Raw genomic sequence first — 19,265 nt, 5'->3', positions numbered from 1 at the left:
ATTGAAAAAAATTACTTACAAAAATGAAATCTACGAAATTAATAATAGTCGATAGATAATATTTATTTATCATGACATGTTTCTATATTAATGCTTTTAAAAATTGTTTATGTTTGACTAACAATATCATGAAAAATTGAAGAGTAATGATAATTGATAGAGATTGAAGGAAAAGGCGAAGTTGAATTAAGAAGAAGAAAATTCTAAAATATATTTAATGAACTAAACTGAAGACATCGAGGCGTCATCATTATTATAATTATCAAATTTACTGTAGATTCGTTCTCTATTTGATGGAACAGACTGAAGGTAATACTTGTTTATATTAACAGTCATTGATGAATCCATGTAATGGGTCAAGTCCATGGTCATCGCTTTGAAAAGAACAAATCCTCCGAATTTCTCATGACCTCTGTACATGAGACCAAGTCCATCAAATGCTATAGGACTAGAAGGTGTAGTAGGTCGAGAGTCCATGAAAGGTATTGTGCTCTGACCAACATCAGAATGAATAGAAGATTGTTTGAAATCAATATACTGATTAGGTTTAACATTAGGTAGACTTGGTGAACTCTCCCACCGATAAACTTTTTCTCCTATTTTTAGTTCTTTTCTGGAAGAAAACATAATGATTGGAATGAATCTAAGTACTTGGGTAGTACAAAAAATTCCCATACCTTTGATTCTTATATGCTGGCGGCAATTTGGGCTGAGTTAGTGGTGTGATCCATACTGATGGATTCTCTTCAGTTGGCATCAATTTGCCATCGGAATAATTAAAAGGCGTGACATGAATCTCTAACTGAAGAGGGCTGATATTGCCTGCTGATGCATCATCACTATATTTTTCTGATTCATGACGCAACCTAACACCTGTCAGAACGAAATTTGGTCCACCTGATATTTCATCGAGATTCAATACTCTTTGATCTCTTCTAATAAATGCAAAATCTGTGTCTCGTATCATAGGGATATATTTGCCGTCTTTTATTTGGACCCAGCCTCCACCAGTGATATTGGATAAATATATAAAATCTTCTAAAGGTACCCAAGACGACTCATTCTTGGTTAACTGACCAAGAAGCAGCAGTGGTGTTTCTTCAATCTGGATGTGAATCATTTTATCTTTCATGGTAAATTTAACATCTGATACAACTCTGGAATCATTAACCAGTACATTCAATGTTGTATGAAAAAATGCCTTTTTAGAGATTAACTAAAAGAAACGTACTTGTTTTCTTCAATGTTGGATATTTGGAGACGTAAACTAAAGGTTCTGACGGCTCTAGATGAACCGTAAGATTCCTCACATCTACACATACACGTATCACATGAATATCCACGCCAGAGACGTCCGTTCACTTGGTGGTACGACATGTTCTCAGCAACACATTGACTCCATTTTCCATACCATCCGTTAGTATACGATCGTACATAATTGTAGCGTTTTAAATAATCTTTATTCTGTTGAATTTATACATGAATAAAAGATAGTATACTGAGCAATGCATACATATATTGATTAAATTCGGGTAATCAATAAATAAACATTTCAATAAATGTAAATATCACTATTTTTAATTTACTAACGTATTCGCAGATGTCCACGTCACCACCAATCCAACCGCAGTCATGAATCAGGCCTTTGCATGGATGTTTAGTACAATATTTTAGTCCATTGATATCGTAGCAACGGGGATGAATCCACGAATAGATATCCCTGCAGGTTGTTGTGCAAGACCACTCAAATTCCAAATTCATTTCATATTCATTTAAAACGTAAGCAGTGAAAAGCCCTTCAAACTCTACGTACGTCTCTTCTGCAAAGTTAAAAATAACATTTGGTGTTATTCAATATGTATTCTTATTGAATTACACTTTAAAAACTTTATGGCATACGATCGGTAAGTGATTTAGGATCGTAGAGAAAAATTTCTCTTGAAGCTTGCAGCATATTCTTTTGGAATTCATTAAAGTATTGGGCCAATCTCTCAATGAAATCATTTTGAGCCAAGTCGAATTCAACGCTTGATTTGTCTAAAAGAAGTCATCACGGTAATTGAAAATAAATGAAATTAAGTAAAAGATATATGCCAGTCAAAAACCTACGGTTTTTAAAGTGAAATTTTAAGAAAAATGCGAATTAATTATCAATAATTTTGTTAATGATAGACTATTTGCAATTATGATTAACTGATAATAATTTTATTTATGTGCCCAGCGACTATTATCGGCATCTCCTCTTTGCGCGAATTTTTGTGTACTTTTTCTGTCTCTCTCGCTCCATGGACGAGTAAATGGACAATTAGAAAAAAAACAAAGTGCTAAAAAGATTTTTTTAGCTCGATAGATTTACACTAATTTTAAAACTGATACAGTGTCTCACACAAACTTTTACACTAAAAATATTTACCTCTTTGTAACTCATTTTTCATCTTATAAGCTAACGCAGTCATCAAGAAAGCTCTTATTTCAGTGATTGATATCAGATTATAAATCTGTAGAAGTTGATTTTGGTAGGAAACATGGGCATCGTACAGAGTTAATGAATTCATCAACTAGAAACCAATTAATGCCATATACTTAAGGATGTATGACACTTTTATAAATTTAATTTTTAAAGCTTGAATTAAAAATATATAATAAAGTAAATAATACTTTATCGATTTCCATAAAAAAATATACCGTTTCTGATATATTTTATGAAATAATTGAACTTAATGGTCTTATTAAACTACGTGTTATTTATATCGGAAGTATGTAAAATTGGAAGCTAATTACAAAATTTGCTATGTTTCATCCATTTCTATGGAAATATACTTTTATAAGCTTTGAACGTTTTTCTCTGTATTTATACAGCAAAATTAGGTATTACTGGGTTTATTAACTTCCCAGTGGGAAGTTATAGTAATGGGTCCGATTTTGCGAATCCCGAATTTTGACATATCTCCACGTTTTAAGGTCCCCAGAGTCGAATACGATCGTTTTCCAGTGGACGTCTGTGTGTGTATGTACGTATGTGCGTTCGAAATTATTTTTCGCCTCGATTATCTCGAGAACAAAAAATGATATCGATGTGGGACCAATTGCATCCGACGCGTAATTATGTAACTTAGAACTCGGTCCAGCCATTTTTTTGCAGAACCAAAAAACTAGCAAAAATGGAAAATGACCTGAATTTCTCAATTTATAAATGATACCATTTTTTAGACAAAATTTCGAAATCTTAAAAAAAATATAAATATTAAATGATTAGGATACTTGTATGAAAATATGGTGACAATATTTCGTCGGAAAAAAAATTTTAAAAAACAAAATCAGCAATGAAAGAATTTTAAACTCGTGTCAGGATTGAGAAAACAACATTAAAGACGCTATGATAGTCAATAATAATTGTCAATAATATGGAATTGTGTTTATAACAATTGAACATTGTTACTAACAAATGATTATTGATCATGGTAATAGTTAAATAATAAGCTTTAAATTGTTATAAACAATAAAAATAGGGATCTATTCTATGTATATGAGTACTTTCAACGCATAATTTTTTCTTTTACTAAAAAAATGTTACAAACCGTATGACATAAATGAAAATATCCTTTTTCGTGTATAACAATGAAATTTGTTGTAAATAATATAAAAAAAGATCTATGAGGTATATTCGAATTCTTCTAACGCACAATTTTTTCTTTTACTGAAATAAAGTAACTAATCATATCAAATGAATAAAAACAGACTCATTTCGTTTATAACAATTCCATTTGTTATAAAGAATGGAAACGGGTTCTATTCGAATTGTTTTTTCATTTTTTTCACTGGGAAGTTGGTCGTGTGGACCTTTCGGATCGCACCCAGACCACTGCAGAGCACTGATATTTTTTTTTTAAATTAGATAAAAACTTTGGCAAAATGGAATAATGGGTGGACCGCCTTGTTGAATACGTTGCTGACAGTAGTCGTATGGGAACTTTAATTTATAATAAATAATTGTAAATCAGTACAATTTAAATTATTACTAATTAATTGTTAGTTACAATTTTAAGAAAGAATTTAGGTACGCATGATTAAAAAAAAATCTATTTAAAAATTTTTTAGACGTACTGCAGGATTTGACTAGACATACATCTTTAAAACGCACGTTGTGTTGTTAAAAAAATATGGAGTATGTTCCTGAAAAACAGTGGCAGCTGAGCTCGGCCATAAAGCACTTTATAAACCAGAGGTGGGCAAACGTGCCTTTTCAGAGTCAAAGTGGCTCTTTAGAAATAATTTTCGGAGCTATTGCTCTTGTAAATAATAGTGAGAATGGTATAAGACTTCACGAGGTAAATCTTTTTATTGCTACTCGGCGAAAGTCAAAGTTTTCCCATCTTTATTATAAATATTCTAAATCAAGCCTCATACCTTTCTTCTCTCTGCGAGAGTCTCCAAGAAGTTCATTTGATTGCTAGTTGTTTTTTTAGGTTCAATTATATTAAAAATTTTGTTAAGGATATCAGGAATTAAATTAGGTTCGGTGGAGGTAATGAAGATGATCATCTTTTCGACTGTGTCATTGTCAAATCTTGATATATTCTTGGAAAATAGGAAGACGTTATTATATGTACTATTAACAATGGTGATGTAATTTTAGAGACGGTTTATACAATCTATGAAATTGTCCCTCAATGAAATTTGAGCAATCATTGTTGCCAGTATGGTATTTAATTCTGTATCTTGATTCTCTATTCGCCGGGTGATACCGTTAATTTTTTCCATTACGTCAGTCATTGGACCCTCTTGAGTAAGGGACAAATTCCGAAGTGGAATATTTTCTGATACTATATCACCAACATCGTGAGCAAGCCTTATTATATCCTAAATGTTAGTAATGATAGGAATTTCAAGAGATTCAACGCAATTCAATGAATAAAATAAAATTGAAACAATGATAACAATTTTTATCATTTTGAGCACACTTCACTCTAATTTGTTAGACATCAATTGGAAACTATCGACTAGCATTTAACTATTAGTTCAAGTAAACAATTTTTAGCATTATTTTTTTTGCATAAATTATAATTAACTTGACAACTTAAGTAACTATGCATTATTGTTATCACACTAGTCGTTTGCAAAATGTGTGCTGCATGATAAAAGGTTGATTAGGGTTTTATTTACGATATGCCAAATTGTTTTACCTTCAATATTTTTATGTTCAAAAGATTCAGAAATTTTGTTATTTTGCCCGTAAATGCCTTGAAGGCGGATTGCATTCTACTTTTCTAAATCCTGACGACACTGATGACTTCATTGTTTACAATATATTAATAAACGCCCGCTGCTACTTTCCATGCAGAATTGTCTGTTAGTTTGAGCCCAACTAGAATGACGTCACGAAAATGTTGTCGAAATGTTAACTTAAAAGAGTTAACGACCCAAGTAGACACAAAAAGAGTAAGTCATCAAATAGATAACTTACAAAAGTTAAACTAACTTTATCTGGAAATGTTAATAATATGATGTCGAAATGCATAAATTTTTCGATATCTTTCAAAATATATCTTAATTTCAACGAATAATAGCTGACTTAGAAGTCAAGTATTGAAGTTAACTTAAAGGTAACATTTAAACCGTCAGGATTTAGTTCATTCATATAGGTGGCGAAAAGATGACTTTTTAGACAACTTTAAGACGTATACGGAAAGTTGACGTAGATATGCATTATAACGCCATCTGTAAGACGCCTGCAATACTCTATCTTCTTTTTTGATTAAAAAGTCATGTTTTAGTGTGGAAAAAAGATAACTTTAAAGTTGTGGTATCGATCGTATTACGTGAAATCAAGAGATACGGTAGTGTCTCGTGCGCCAAACATAAATTGCCGCCATTTAGCCCTTACGTCACGACGAGGCACTACCGTGTCTCTATACAAATTATGGGGAGCGTGACATCCGTCCCCAATAAGATGTCAGTCAAAGGCATTTTTACAATCTTTAAAATTTAAATCTTTAAATGTATAATCTTACTGATTATCAATCAAATTCTATGATGCCCAGATTTTTTATCTAATGATCATTTCAAAAATAAGCTTTATTCTTTTAATCTTTTAAAATTGGTTTTTTTTTATTTTCAATCATTTATTATTCAATCAAATTATAGAAATTTTTCTTTTTTTAATGTTTATTATTTCGTTGAACAGTCAACTTAAGAATTTAGGACTGGTAAATTATCTTGCGTCGATATAGTAGAAAAAAATTCAACTAGTGTCACTGTTTTCTGATAGATGATAGTAATTGCACTGTTTTCAATCAAAAATTCAAAATGCTTATACAAAGAAAAGTCTTCTTTCTGGCTCATGTAATGTTATGTAATTCCTACTACATAAATAAGGATGTTTAGGCTTATAATCTAATAATAATAATGAATGATAATTTAAAATAGCCATGTAATTTCAATGAAGATAATACGTGAAATTACAAGAAAGAAACCAAGTCATCCAGTTATTATAGCAGAAAATCCTGAACTGATAAAAAAGTTATCAGTAATAAAGAAGGAGCATTTTTTTTATATAATCGAACAAAAATATCATCTTTATTAGATAAATTTAACAAAGAATGCATAAATGGAAAATATCCTGCATTATGAAGCATAGATAACATTGGTTTGGATACATTAAATTTAGAAGTAAGTTATAAATTGTACAAAAAAGCTTGTTAAAAAATAATATTGATAAAGTATTCATCATTATTCTTATTATTAACGTAGGAAGTGTGGTAATTTATTTATAATGTTATTTTTGGATATCCAATGATTGTATCAAACTCAATAGAGTTCAAACTTCATCACGAATTATGTCTACAAGTAATATGTTCATTTCTGTCTCACTTTAGTAAAAAAATTCAGTATTTATTATCGTTGATATCGTATTTTAATGGTAAGATAAAATAAGATATAACTCATATATACAATTTTCCATAAAAAATAATATCATCCAACAGGAACAATGTACTCATTTACTACCAACATTAATGGCTACAATTTATTTACTCAAAGCTCTTCAAATTGTTCATAATAATTCTCTTAATATTAAATATTAATTTAATATGAAGAATGTAATGTAAAAATACAAAGATAAATAATTATTTTTTTAATGATTTTGAATTTTGAACTGTTTAATAGCAATTTTAGTTACCAAAAATAAATATTATATTGATCTTCTTGAAATGGAGCATAATTTTCTTTAAAACCAATTACTTATATCGATATTTTCCATCGTTAGAGATATACCACATCAAGTTATATTGAGTTAATTTCTTTACAATATCAATTACACAATTCAGAATAATAAAAAATACTTTACTTTTAAATTGAATTTTTCTTTAATATATTTCCTTTTTTTGTTTTATCAATCATTTAAGTTACTGAATTACTTGCTATTTCTTTAGTTAGTTTGTGTTTTAATTGACTATTAGTAAGACAGTCTTCTAGTATTATCGTAATTATAATAAAATAAAATATAGTATTTGTATCATTAATTTACGCTTAGCATAACTTTTCTAATGAAGTTAGTTTCTTCCATCGTGTAATTAAATTTTTTAAACAGGTTTTTTTTTAATAAAATTTTTATTTCAAACTCCTTTTTTCATTAATGACATATTTTTTAAAAAAACAAAATAAATTTTCACACAAATAAATTATATATTGAAGAGAAATAAAATCAAGATCCTATGAAATTTTTATCATTACTCAACTTAGTTCACCCGACAATTAGTTTTAACACAAAAACGTAATTTTTCCCATTAAGTATTTTTAATTACTCAAATAAAAATATATTATACGTGTATATAAGTTACATAATAATGAGTATATTTTTAAAAAAAATAACTTAATTTGTTTTTCTTATTCTAAAGAAATGACTACACGACAAAATTATTCTCGAGCAATTCAACATACAATTGACTTGTGCATTAATAATTTACAAGAGTCCTTGAGAAATGGAAGGTACTTATATAATTTGTCAATTTATTCAATCATTTTATATTAAATTTGAATAATTTGTTATAATATCAATTTATATATAGGATGACATTGTCAGAATATTTGTGGGCAGTAGTTGAACGCACAAATATTCGACGGGAGCTGAGACAACGTGGCTCATAATTTGGAAGTGTAGAAAACTAAAGTTAGAGAGATACCAGCAAATGTATGTTTTCTTAAATATAAATAAAAGTTAGACTTATAACTTCAGGAATGATTTTTGAATTCTTTAATTGACCCTGATTATTTTATTTTAAAATAATTAAATTGACTAGTGATTTATATTAAAATTTATTAATAAATTTATATTCATATTATATTTATATTCTAATTCAGGTAAATTGAGGTATTCATTACAAATACTGATTTATTTTTATAAAAACTTAAGTAATAAAACTTTTTTTTCGTTGCACGAAAATTGTTTATGTTTATTAAAGAAGAGAAGAATACTGACAGACATTATTTTGAAGTTTTTCAACTTTTTAATAATTCAGTTTTCAAATTTTTTTCACTTGGATTACGTTATTACGTTAACATTAAGATAAAAATGTTATTATCATTAGATTATAAGCTTAAACATCGTTATTTATGTAGTAGGAATTACATAACATTACATGAGCCAGAAAGAAGACTTTTCTTTGTATAAGCATTTTGAATTTTTGATTGAAAACAGTGCAATTACTATCATCTATCAGAAAACAGTGACACTAGTTGAATTTTTTTCTACTATATCGACGCAAGATAATTTACCAGTCCTAAATTCTTAAGTTGACTGTTCAACGAAATAATAAACATTAAGGCTGGGCTGAAGTCAGAAAGGCGACTGATTCCCCCTATCCAAATACATGGGATCGGGAAATTTCTAATTTCTTCGCCAATTTACCATTATTTCTATAAAATTAGGTACCAAATTACAGAGGAATTGATGCCGGACTGACGTAAACAACAATTTTTTGTATATAGTGAATATTTTTATTGAAAAAATTAGAAAGAATAATGAAAAAATTATGAATTGACTTGCCGCGCTTAAATTTCAAGATGGCGGCCACATCATTCAGATGAAAAATCACTAATTATTTCATTTTTATACGTTTTTCGCCCAAAATTCGTGTTTGCGTCAGTCCTTGCCACCTGTCTGAATGTTAAAAAATCAATTCATAGTATAAAATTGAATAATTTAGAAATAATTAGAAATCTTGTATTCCAGATGATATTCTCCGGAAAATTAGTTTGAAAAAATTCTGATAGGTGACAGCATTATGCTCGCAGATGACCTCAGTCATCCATATTGAAAAAATGCTCAATCCGTATCCAGAACTGATGGTGCCCTGCATTTTGGCGAGTAAATTCTGTATGTGTGTGTACGGGTAATATATGTATGTGATGTAAACATAGTGTATCACTTTACAATGCCCTACACTTTGATGACTATTGCAGTTAGGATAAATAAAAATGATGATACTCATTTAACATTAATTAATATAATACCTGAAAATAACTTCAACAAATATTCATCCATTATTATCATTTTTATTAGGTATAAATGTTAATCAAAAAGCTCAATTCCGAGTCGGCGTATCCAAGCATGTAGTATAAAAACAAATACACATAACTCAATATCGAGATTATGCTGGCCATGTGGTTAGAGCGTCAGAGTTCTATTTTGCCGGGCAGGGTTCGATCCTAGTCATAATCACTTTTTTTTCTACTTTATTCGTTAGATTAGCATGTAATTATAATATTGACATGCTATAATTAATCTTTTATAACAATTTGATTTTTTTTCTCTTTATTCATTGAATTTATTGACGCTAAGTCGAAAAATATTTGAACAGAGCCATAAACTTTCTTTTTGTATAAATACATTGATAATAGCCTGTGTTTAACAACTTATACATCTTTACATGTATTAACAATGTTATGTTATTAACAAGTTAATCATATTATTATTAACATTGAAAAGTAGTTTAAACAATCTGTGGCGAGTTTCGGCACTTTCCCGGCAAGTTCTACCCCCACTCTCTGTGCCCAAGCCTGCAGCTTATAATTTTTAAGCATATATAAGCGTACTGAAACCATAACAGCTCAGTGGTTACAGCATCGGTCTTTTATTTTGCTAAGCAGGGTTCGATTCCAGTCATGGTAAGTTTTTTTTTCTTTTTCATTTGTTAGATTTGCATGTAATTATAATATTAACATGCTAAAATGAATTCTTACCAACGATTTGATTTTTTTTTCTCAATTATTTATGTAATTTATCGACGCCGAGTCGGAAAACATGAACAGGGTTATAAACACTTTTTTTACTATATCTATACGAACGCAGCTTTTTTTTAAGCAATTTAGAAATATTTAGAAGTAGTTGAAATAATCCACGGGGATTTCCGGCACTTCGCCGGCAAGCTCTATCCCCACCTTTCGTACTCAAGCCTGCATTATACAATTTATAAACATAAACACATATATGTAATACTCCTATATTGCTAGTCGGTATAGGGAGAGAGACTTAAACATTACGGTGCAGACATATATGCGTTTGTCTCACTTATTATACGCTGCGACTTGTGCGCATGATTGTGAATGGAGCGTGCGCATTAGATAACATTTCAATTTGTACAAGAAATGAGATATAAGATATTCATTTTGCATATGAAGTAGCGTCTGTTTTACATGCTACATCCAATTTTTTATATATTTTAATTGACTCCATGTAAAATGTCAAGTTTGTATTATACAATTAAAAGGCGACGCTACTAAAGGCACAATGCCTTTATTATCGCAAATAAAAAATCGCGGACCATATATAACACCATCAAAGGATGTAATGGCTATTTGCAAAGTTTGCGAACAGATTATCAGAAAATATCAATCGGAAATAAGTGAACCTTCAATTAAACAATTTTTAATAAATAAAATATTTAACAACATAGGGATGCAATTTGACAATAAAATCATGAATGAACACATTTTGGATAATCATCGATCGCAACTTTGCAAATACGTTATTGAATTATATTTAAATACTCGGTTACATTATGAAGCTAAAAAAATGTCCGAGAAGGATCATTTTATAAAACAAAAATATACAAAACTCGTATTATTTAAACACCAATAAGTTTAATAATGTATAATTTGTTATACTGGTATGTGTAAATAATAAATTATTTATTGTTAAGTATTATTTTTTTTATCTTAGTTTTTTATTTCCTTATATCCTTTAATCAATTCCCCATTTTTTCTGAAATGCCTGTTTCAAATATGTTGTTCATTTGAATGAAGCTGCTTATAAGAAGTAGAATATGCAAACTTCATTTTAAAAAAATTAAATGAAATCTTTTGTCATTAACAAAGAAAAAAAACATTTCTATTAGTAAATTGTTTAAAATTAATTTCAGAGCTCATGAATGCTACATTTTTTATACAGTAAACTTTAAAATTATTAAATAAAGATATTTAAAATCCAATAGCTTGTATACTATTTATAATTATCATTATCACATTTTAATTGTATTTAGTGTATGATAATTGTCATTAAAATATAGACAGGAAAAAAAATATTTTTTAAATTAATAATCATGAATATTTATTTATCATCATCACATTTATATATGTATAATTAAAAAATAGGAGAGCAATGTTAACTATTGTGGCGATGTACAAAAGTGATTAGTATGTAGTTTGTAAAATCTAATACAAAAATAATAATTTAAAGGAACAATAATTGACTTAATTATTATTTTTCGCATTTATTACATGTTATTTTATTACTGTGGATGTTGGGTCAAACTCAAGGAGTTGGGGCAGCTTAGGGAAAAGACTTTAAAATTTTAATTCTTCAAAAACTTTCAATTGTAATTTTTATAAAACAATTTAATTTATACTGGTATTTAAAAATATTATTTATAGTCATCGAATTGAATTAGAATTATTGAACAATAAAAATTAATTTGTTCTTACAACTTTAGATTATTTTATTTATTATAAATTTATTTACAAAGAAATAATGTATAGAAATACCTTTGAAATTAGATATTAAATTATTATATATAAATGATTTAATTATTATACATGTTTAAACAATTATTAATTGAAGTTATTCTACTAATAATAATAATAATAGAGAAAAGAAAAGAATGAAGAGATTTGAATACCCGAGACTCACTACCGGAGTCGGGAGCTTTACCGCTGAGCTACGAAGCATACAGGAACTTATTTACTATAACTCAATTTTAAGTTGTGAAAGGGAGGTGGCTTGCCCTTATCCAATTGCCAACTCTTCCTCTACGGTAGTGACGCTTGCGCACAGCAGTTCAAATTAAAAGAAAGAGACAGACATATTCATTTTCTGTCTCACTTCATAGGCCACGCGCCCACTTACGGGAACTAGCAATATAGGAGTATTAGATATATGCATAAACATGATGTTAGAGATAATATGTTAGCTCTGTAGGTAGAACACCAAGCTTTCATTTTACCGAGTAGGGTTCGATCCCAGTTATAGCCAATTTTTTTTTCATTAAAATTTTATATAAATACAATAATTGGTTGTTTATATTAGTTCAAAATTAATTCCTATAGTCTTTTGGAGACAACATTTTCTAAAAAAGAGAATTCATAGTAACTCGTTCCTCACCCTCAGCTTATTTTCAGAAAAACAAGTTTTTTTTCGTAATTAATTGGAAGAATAATGTAATAAAATATATGAATTGATTTATAAGTATATAAAGTCACTTGAACAAGAAACAGAAAAAAAAATTGCCTATGACTGGGATCGAACCCTGCCCAGCAAAATAAAAGGTCGGGGACTCTAACCACTGAGCTATTATGGTTCCAATTATATAAACGATGCTTGAAAATTATAAGCTACAGGCTTGGGCACAGAAAGTGGGGGTCGAGCTTGCCGGCGAAGTGTCGGAACTCGCCGCGGATTGTTTAAACTATTTTTTATTGTTAATAAGTTGTTAAAAAAGGCTATTATCAATGTATTTGTACAAAAAAGGTTAATGGCCCTGTTCAAATATTTTCTCATTTGTCATTGATTAATTGAAAAAAAAATTTTACATAAAAATTGAAATTTAAAACTCATTTTTGGCATGATAAAATTGCAATTACATGCAATTTAAATAAAAAAAAAATTTTCCGCAATTTGAATCGAACACCGTTCGGTAAAATCACTGTCGAACTTTCTGACTACAGGGCCAGCATATTTTCATTTACTTTTTTTACGTTTAGATATCATAAGCTTCAGGCTTGGTAACAGAGGGTGGGGGATGTGCTTGCTCGTCAACTGTTCGAACTCGCAGTCTTCTCTGAAAAATAAGACGGAGATAGATAGATGTATTCTGTGCTCTGTCTTGCTCGGAACAGATTATTCAAAATGAAATTTCTTGGTGCCCTAAGGCTCCCGTTTTTGTAGTGCATCCCTGAAAATTATCATTTTTCGAACGATTTCTCTGTTACCTACTCAATTTCAATTGATATCGAGCTTCGGCTTTTCGCCGCACAACGTGAGGGCGTAAAGTCAACTCGGGAAACTTTCTGACTTCAGCCCAGCCTTAAATTTAAAAGATTGTAAAAATGCCTTTGACTGACATCTTATTGGGGACGGATGTCACGCTCCCGAGCTCGATAGTGTATCTACGGTTTGTTATCTAATATTGGTAATAATTGTAATCGACAATACAACTTTTTTCTTATCAGCATTCACTGATGACTACTAAAAATACTAAAAGAATATGGAGATAAAATCCGAACTTTAAATTACTTTTTCACGTGCTACAGCTGAAAATGATACGTCAGCTCCATTAATTGAATTCAAATTTATTGTTAATTTTATTTTGTTTATAATACGAATGTGATTGTTTAATCTTGTTTATGCTGTGTTTACGAAGTGTATTTCTACTGAAAACGCCGCACTAGAATTTAAATCGTTGACAGTATCTGTCACGTTTAACCTCATTTAACGTTTTTATCCATGTTTTGGCCAGTTTAGTCATAATAGACAGAAATGTCATGGATAAAAGAAAATACATCAAATATTTTACAATTATGTGCTATGAAAATAATCAAAAATGGTCCAATTCCAAGACATGTTGCATTTATAATGGATGGAAACAGACGTTATGCTGATAAAAAACGCTTCAATAGCCTAAAAGGACATACAGATGGGTTCGGCTTCAAGCTTTAAAAAATTTTAATAACATTAATTATAAATTTATTGAAAAGGTTCCAATGTATATTATAAGTATATTATACTCAAAAAATTTTAATCCAATTTCGATGAGGTTTTGATAAAAAAATGAAAGAATTAACTACATTGTAAAAAATATTGGAGCCTTGAATATATATTTTTTAGAAAATTACACTTTAAACTATTCTTAGGATTTGTATCAAATATTTTAAATAAACTATCTACAATGTTTCATGAATCAGAAAAAAATTTTGTTGAATAAATAGTTAATAATTTTTTTTTCACAACTTATAATAATAATTGTTCAACTTCATACAGATTCAATAAACTAGCTCATACTTTACAATGGTGTTTAGATCTTGGTATTAAAGAAGTTACTGTATATGCCTTTAGTATAGAAAATTTTAAACGAAGTCATGATGAAGTAAATGGATTGCTAAAGCTTGCTGAAGAAAAGTTTACGAACTTATTGGATGAACGGTGAGAAATTTTCCAATTAAAAATTTTCAGAAAAAAGATTGTAATAATATATTACTTTTGAATCATAACTGACAAATGTATAAAATAACCATTAAAAATAATAATTTTAGTGATAAACTGATGGAACATGGTATAAAAATTTGTGTTATCGGAAATTTTACACTAATACCTGATAAATTGAGTAAAATTATGCGCCAGTCAACAATAATTACAAAGGATAATAAACAAGCTCTTTTGAATATCGCTTTTGCATATACATGTAAGTTTATTGTATATGAAGAAATGAAAGAATACGAAAATCAAAATTTAATATTCCCAAAGTAAGATTAGATTTGTATTACTTTTGATCTTTCTTATTTCACAAATAATTTTACATTAAAATGTTTGATTTTTTAAAAATCTTATTAAATTTAAAAACAAGAAATATCTCTAACTTAGATAAAAATTGATGTCAAAGAAAATGAATTAATACATCTTAGTTATAATTTCTAAATAATCAATTGATAAACAATGTCATGTTTAATTTTTATCTAAGTTAAAAGTGTTCATTTCTTTAAGATAAATTTTTATTGAAACAATTAGTAAAATTAATATAATTTGTAATAAGTTTGCTTTTTTCATTATTTGATCATAATTAATATTAATACTTAAAAAAATTGTTATAACAGCTCGTGACGAAATCACACAAACAATTAAGTCTCTATCAAGTCTAGTAAATGTGAATCAAATTTGCATTAAAAATATTGATGAAAAATTATTTTCAAATAATTTATATACTTATCAATCTTCAAATCCAGATTTATTGATACGTACTTCAGGAGAAGTTAGATTTAGTGACTTTCTATTATGGCAAGTAAGGACAATTAAACTATAAACATTAAAAATTAGTTTAATTTTATCTAAAAATTGTATAAATATTAATAAATCTTATGATATTTTCCAGATAAGTGATTCTTACATTCATTTTACAAAATCACTATGGCCCGAGTATACTGTATGGGATTTTCTTAAAGCTATTTTTTTTTATCAAAGATATTGCGTACGTTGATAATAAGTTAATATGTTATTTTGAATTTTTGTGCTCTATAAATATTCAATATTATTTTTGATGTATTTTCATAATTTCATATTTTCGTTTACTATTTTTTAAAATGATTTTTCAAATTAGTTAATTGCAGATTAATTTTAATTTAATACATTTTGATTAAAGAAAAACATATTTTCAAAAATCTAATTCGGTCTACCCATATACTACTATCAATGTCTTTTGTGGTACCCTTAAAGACTCGATTTTTTGAATTCTTTAAAACCCACGTTTTCCATTTAATGAAGCAGACTCATTACATAACTTCCAAAAGTGAACAATAAATTATTCTAAAGAACAATAAAATGTAAATTAAAAGAGCATTATGTTGGAAATTATTAATGTCAATAAAATATATTCACTAGCAATTAAATCTTGTTAAAGCCTCTAATTTAGTTTAAAAATCTATACTTAGTTTTCGTTAATAATTTTCTCGACAAAAAATTTTATCTTACATTACCATTAAATTTATTATACAGATATTCATAAATTAAACGTTAAAATTGTTGAAAATTTTTCAGGATATAAATAATGCAGATACGATATCAACAACAAAACTTTGAATTTTTAACTAATTATCAAAGTTTTGGTAGATGGTATGGTAAACTATATAATTTCAATAAAATAATTAACAACTCCTACTCAATCACGATTTATTTTTATAATCTTCAAATTACAAAGAATATAAATATCAGTGAGTAAAAATGATAACGAAAATGTTATCTAAATACTAAATTTTGAACAATTATTGTATATGTATATATATACAAAATATATATAATATATATAACATTAATTTAATCTTGATAAATAAAATCAAATTTTTCAAATTATTATCAACTCAGTTTTATTCACTAACGATTCATTGTTATCATAAATATTTCTAAATTACACAAAAAACTAAACAATAAAAATAAATTAAATCTTAGTATAAAGAAGTATATGTGATATATTTTATAAATAATAGTTTCAAAATTTAGGAACGTCAATACCTTTTTTTTGTAATTTTGAATTTAAGACACGTGATAAATGATTGTAATTGACTTACATTTACCTATTTGGATAAAAAAACTAATGAAAAATCACTTATTCTGTATTAAAATTATCTTTATTAGTTAAGTATATATAATTTTTAAAAATTTCACTTTACTGCATTGAAATTTTTTTTTTTTTTTGAATTTTATTAATTTTGCTACTAAAAACATTCTTGTCTTTAAACTTTCTCAGGCGAGTACTTTTTTTAAAACTTAAACAATTTTGAGCCTTTTTTTCATTATTTGATTCAACCAATTGTCCATCTATGTTACATGATATACCATTACATTTTGAATCATCTACTTTATCACTTGTTTCATTATTTTTTTTAATATGAAATTTAATATCGTTATGTTCAATATTAACATGTCGTTTGAGATCACAATTATTAGAAAAAGTCATATCACAGTTTTGACATCTAACTATTATTTCATTTCTGTGCTTGGTAACATGTAATTTGAAATACCAATCAGTAAGGAATCTTTTTGAACAATAAGAACATTCAAAAATTTTATTTTCAATTTGTTTTTTATGATTATCAAAATATTTTTGTGAACTAATTTCTTCGGCTGGTGGTTTCAATTTTTCTCCATTATCAAAAGACTCACGCTGAGTTTTATGAATGTTGGTAGACGTTAAGATATTTATCGAATTTTTTTGAGGTATTTCGGATTCTCCAGCAGGATGTTTAACAGCTAATCTTTTTTCATTTTGAGTAGAAGTTATATTATGTATTTTAACAAATGATGATGCAGATACAGAATTATCTGGTACAATACAAAATTTGGGAATTCCTTGAGTATGATGTCTCAATGAAGGTTGTGACTTGAGATTTTTAATAGGAATAACTTTTACTGGCATTAAGTAAGGATTTTGAGGTTGTAATATAGAACTTTTTAGAGTTGGGGTTATTACTAAATCCTTCAGTACAAGAGGATATACTACACTAGTTTGAGGCATTGCAGTAACAATTGAGTAATTATTGTCATGATTCTCCTTCGTTGTTTTTGATGGATTAAAGTTACTTGTATGAGATTCAATATCAAGACTAATTTTTTGTAAATGAGAATTTAATTTGGTAGTTAAACCATTAGAAACTTTCGAAGAATTATCTACATTCTGTACTGCTGAATTCAATAAAGTATTTGTGACTGTATCATCAAGTTTTCTGCATGGTGGCATAGATAGTATAATTTTAGGTATGACAATAAGTTCAGAATTCTTCTTAAGCACTTCTATAGCTTTAGCATGACCTGTTAACGGATCACTATAATCGTTTCGTTTAGTTCTTATAATTTCCATTAATTGTAATTCTCTTTCTTTCATTTTCTCTCTCAATATTTGTGCACCATTTACCCGATTATGTTGATATTTATCTTTTCGTTTACAATTTCTGTGATATACTCGAGCTTTACGTGTTTTTAAAGATGTTTTACAAATATCACAAATATTTGATTTGTCACACCGATAAAGATATATTACAGCTCTTCGACAACGATCATGTTCAATACTCAAAGAATCACATAAAGGATTTTCACAATGTTTAGAAACAGCTGCAGTTATTTCTGATTCATCAATGTTGACTGCTAACATAGATAATCCCTCGTGATCAATATATTGATGAATATTTATGTCACAAACAATATTTTCACAAGGTTCACAATGACCACATGATTTCCGTTCTCTTTTTATTGGTGATAAAATAATTTCAGATTTACCTTGTTTTTTTGAAGGTAACAAATTATCTTCTTCATCACTATATTTTATTATTTTTTGTGATTCTAAATTAGTACAATTTGTCATTTTTTAAATATTTTTATCTCTATCAATATTAAAAATTTATTCTGCATTTGACATTGTAAAAGGAATAGTTTTAATAACAAAATTGAGTTGGTTGAGAGAATATTTAGATGGTTCAGACTGAAAAATCTGCAATGTAATATAGAGTTACGATTAAATATTATATCATATGAAAATAAAATAATATTAAATGTAATTTACCTCGTCTAATTTATTATCTTATGTATCTTCAAAAATAATTCTAGAATTATTAATACATTACTAATTTAAGTAAAGTTGTATAAACCATAATATAAAATTTACACGTCATATATTCCGTAAACACCAAATTTTGTTGACCCAATGAAATCATCAGCATAAAATAAAAATCATTAATGATTTTAAAATAGCATTAACGAAATGTTTGGATGTTCAAGTAAAGAAGATGCTTTTCAGCCTGACTATAAAGAAAATAATCTTGTTTAGTTCAATTGAGCAGAAGTACCCAATAATTCGGTTCAATCAAAAATACCATTTAATTTATTGTTGAAAAAAAAATAACTGGTAAGTTTCCGACCCGTAAATTTCACCATCTGGTTGTCTATCCGATGTTGCCAATCCACCTAGGGACAAAACACTATATCTCTAGCATGTTTTGGCAAGTAATTTTTTTAA

At 27.9% G+C, this 19,265-nt stretch overlaps 3 protein-coding genes across 5 annotated transcripts; 1 reads left to right on the top strand and 2 right to left on the bottom strand.

The window, feature by feature from the left end:
• Positions 1–157: 157 nt before the first annotated feature.
• LOC118070730 (uncharacterized) lies at positions 158–5,330 on the bottom strand. Of its 2 annotated transcripts, none has more exons than XM_035089511.1 (5): positions 5,184–5,330; positions 1,591–1,820; positions 1,232–1,464; positions 678–1,157; positions 158–613 (listed from the first exon to the last, which is right to left on the bottom strand). In XM_035089511.1, the coding sequence occupies exons 2-5, from the start codon at positions 1,759–1,761 to the stop codon at positions 223–225; spliced, it is 1,275 nt and encodes a 424-aa protein (XP_034945402.1). In that variant the 5' UTR covers positions 1,762–1,820; positions 5,184–5,330; the 3' UTR covers positions 158–222. The 2 variants fall into 2 exon arrangements, with proteins under 2 accessions (XP_034945402.1, XP_034945403.1); XM_035089512.1 differs by lacking the exon at positions 5,184–5,330 and adding an exon at positions 4,408–4,942.
• An 8,383-nt stretch (positions 5,331–13,713) lies between these two features.
• Dhdds (Dehydrodolichyl diphosphate synthase subunit) lies at positions 13,714–16,424 on the top strand. The gene is made up of 6 exons (XM_035089553.1): positions 13,714–14,190; positions 14,531–14,692; positions 14,803–14,951; positions 15,361–15,545; positions 15,636–15,731; positions 16,298–16,424. Exons 1-6 carry the CDS (start codon positions 14,030–14,032, stop codon positions 16,337–16,339), a joined length of 795 nt encoding a protein of 264 aa, XP_034945444.1. The 5' UTR covers positions 13,714–14,029; the 3' UTR covers positions 16,340–16,424.
• Positions 16,425–16,804: 380 nt separating this feature from the next.
• Positions 16,805–19,198, bottom strand: LOC118070756 (uncharacterized). Of its 2 annotated transcripts, XM_035089551.1 has the most exons (3): positions 19,123–19,198; positions 18,813–19,051; positions 16,805–18,740 (listed from the first exon to the last, which is right to left on the bottom strand). In XM_035089551.1, the coding sequence occupies exon 3, from the start codon at positions 18,612–18,614 to the stop codon at positions 16,923–16,925; it is 1,692 nt and encodes a 563-aa protein (XP_034945442.1). In that variant the 5' UTR covers positions 18,615–18,740; positions 18,813–19,051; positions 19,123–19,198; the 3' UTR covers positions 16,805–16,922. The 2 variants fall into 2 exon arrangements, with proteins under 2 accessions (XP_034945442.1, XP_034945443.1); XM_035089552.1 differs by having other exon boundaries at positions 18,915–19,174.
• Positions 19,199–19,265: the final 67 nt, after the last annotated feature.

The sequence above is a fragment of the Chelonus insularis genome, unplaced genomic scaffold (genome assembly GCF_013357705.1).
Source record: "Chelonus insularis isolate UGA/USDA-ARS -01 unplaced genomic scaffold, ASM1335770v1 contig_67_pilon, whole genome shotgun sequence".
In the NCBI taxonomy this organism is placed as follows: Eukaryota; Metazoa; Arthropoda; class Insecta; order Hymenoptera; family Braconidae; genus Chelonus; species Chelonus insularis.
This window is presented reverse-complemented; position numbering and strand designations above follow the sequence as displayed.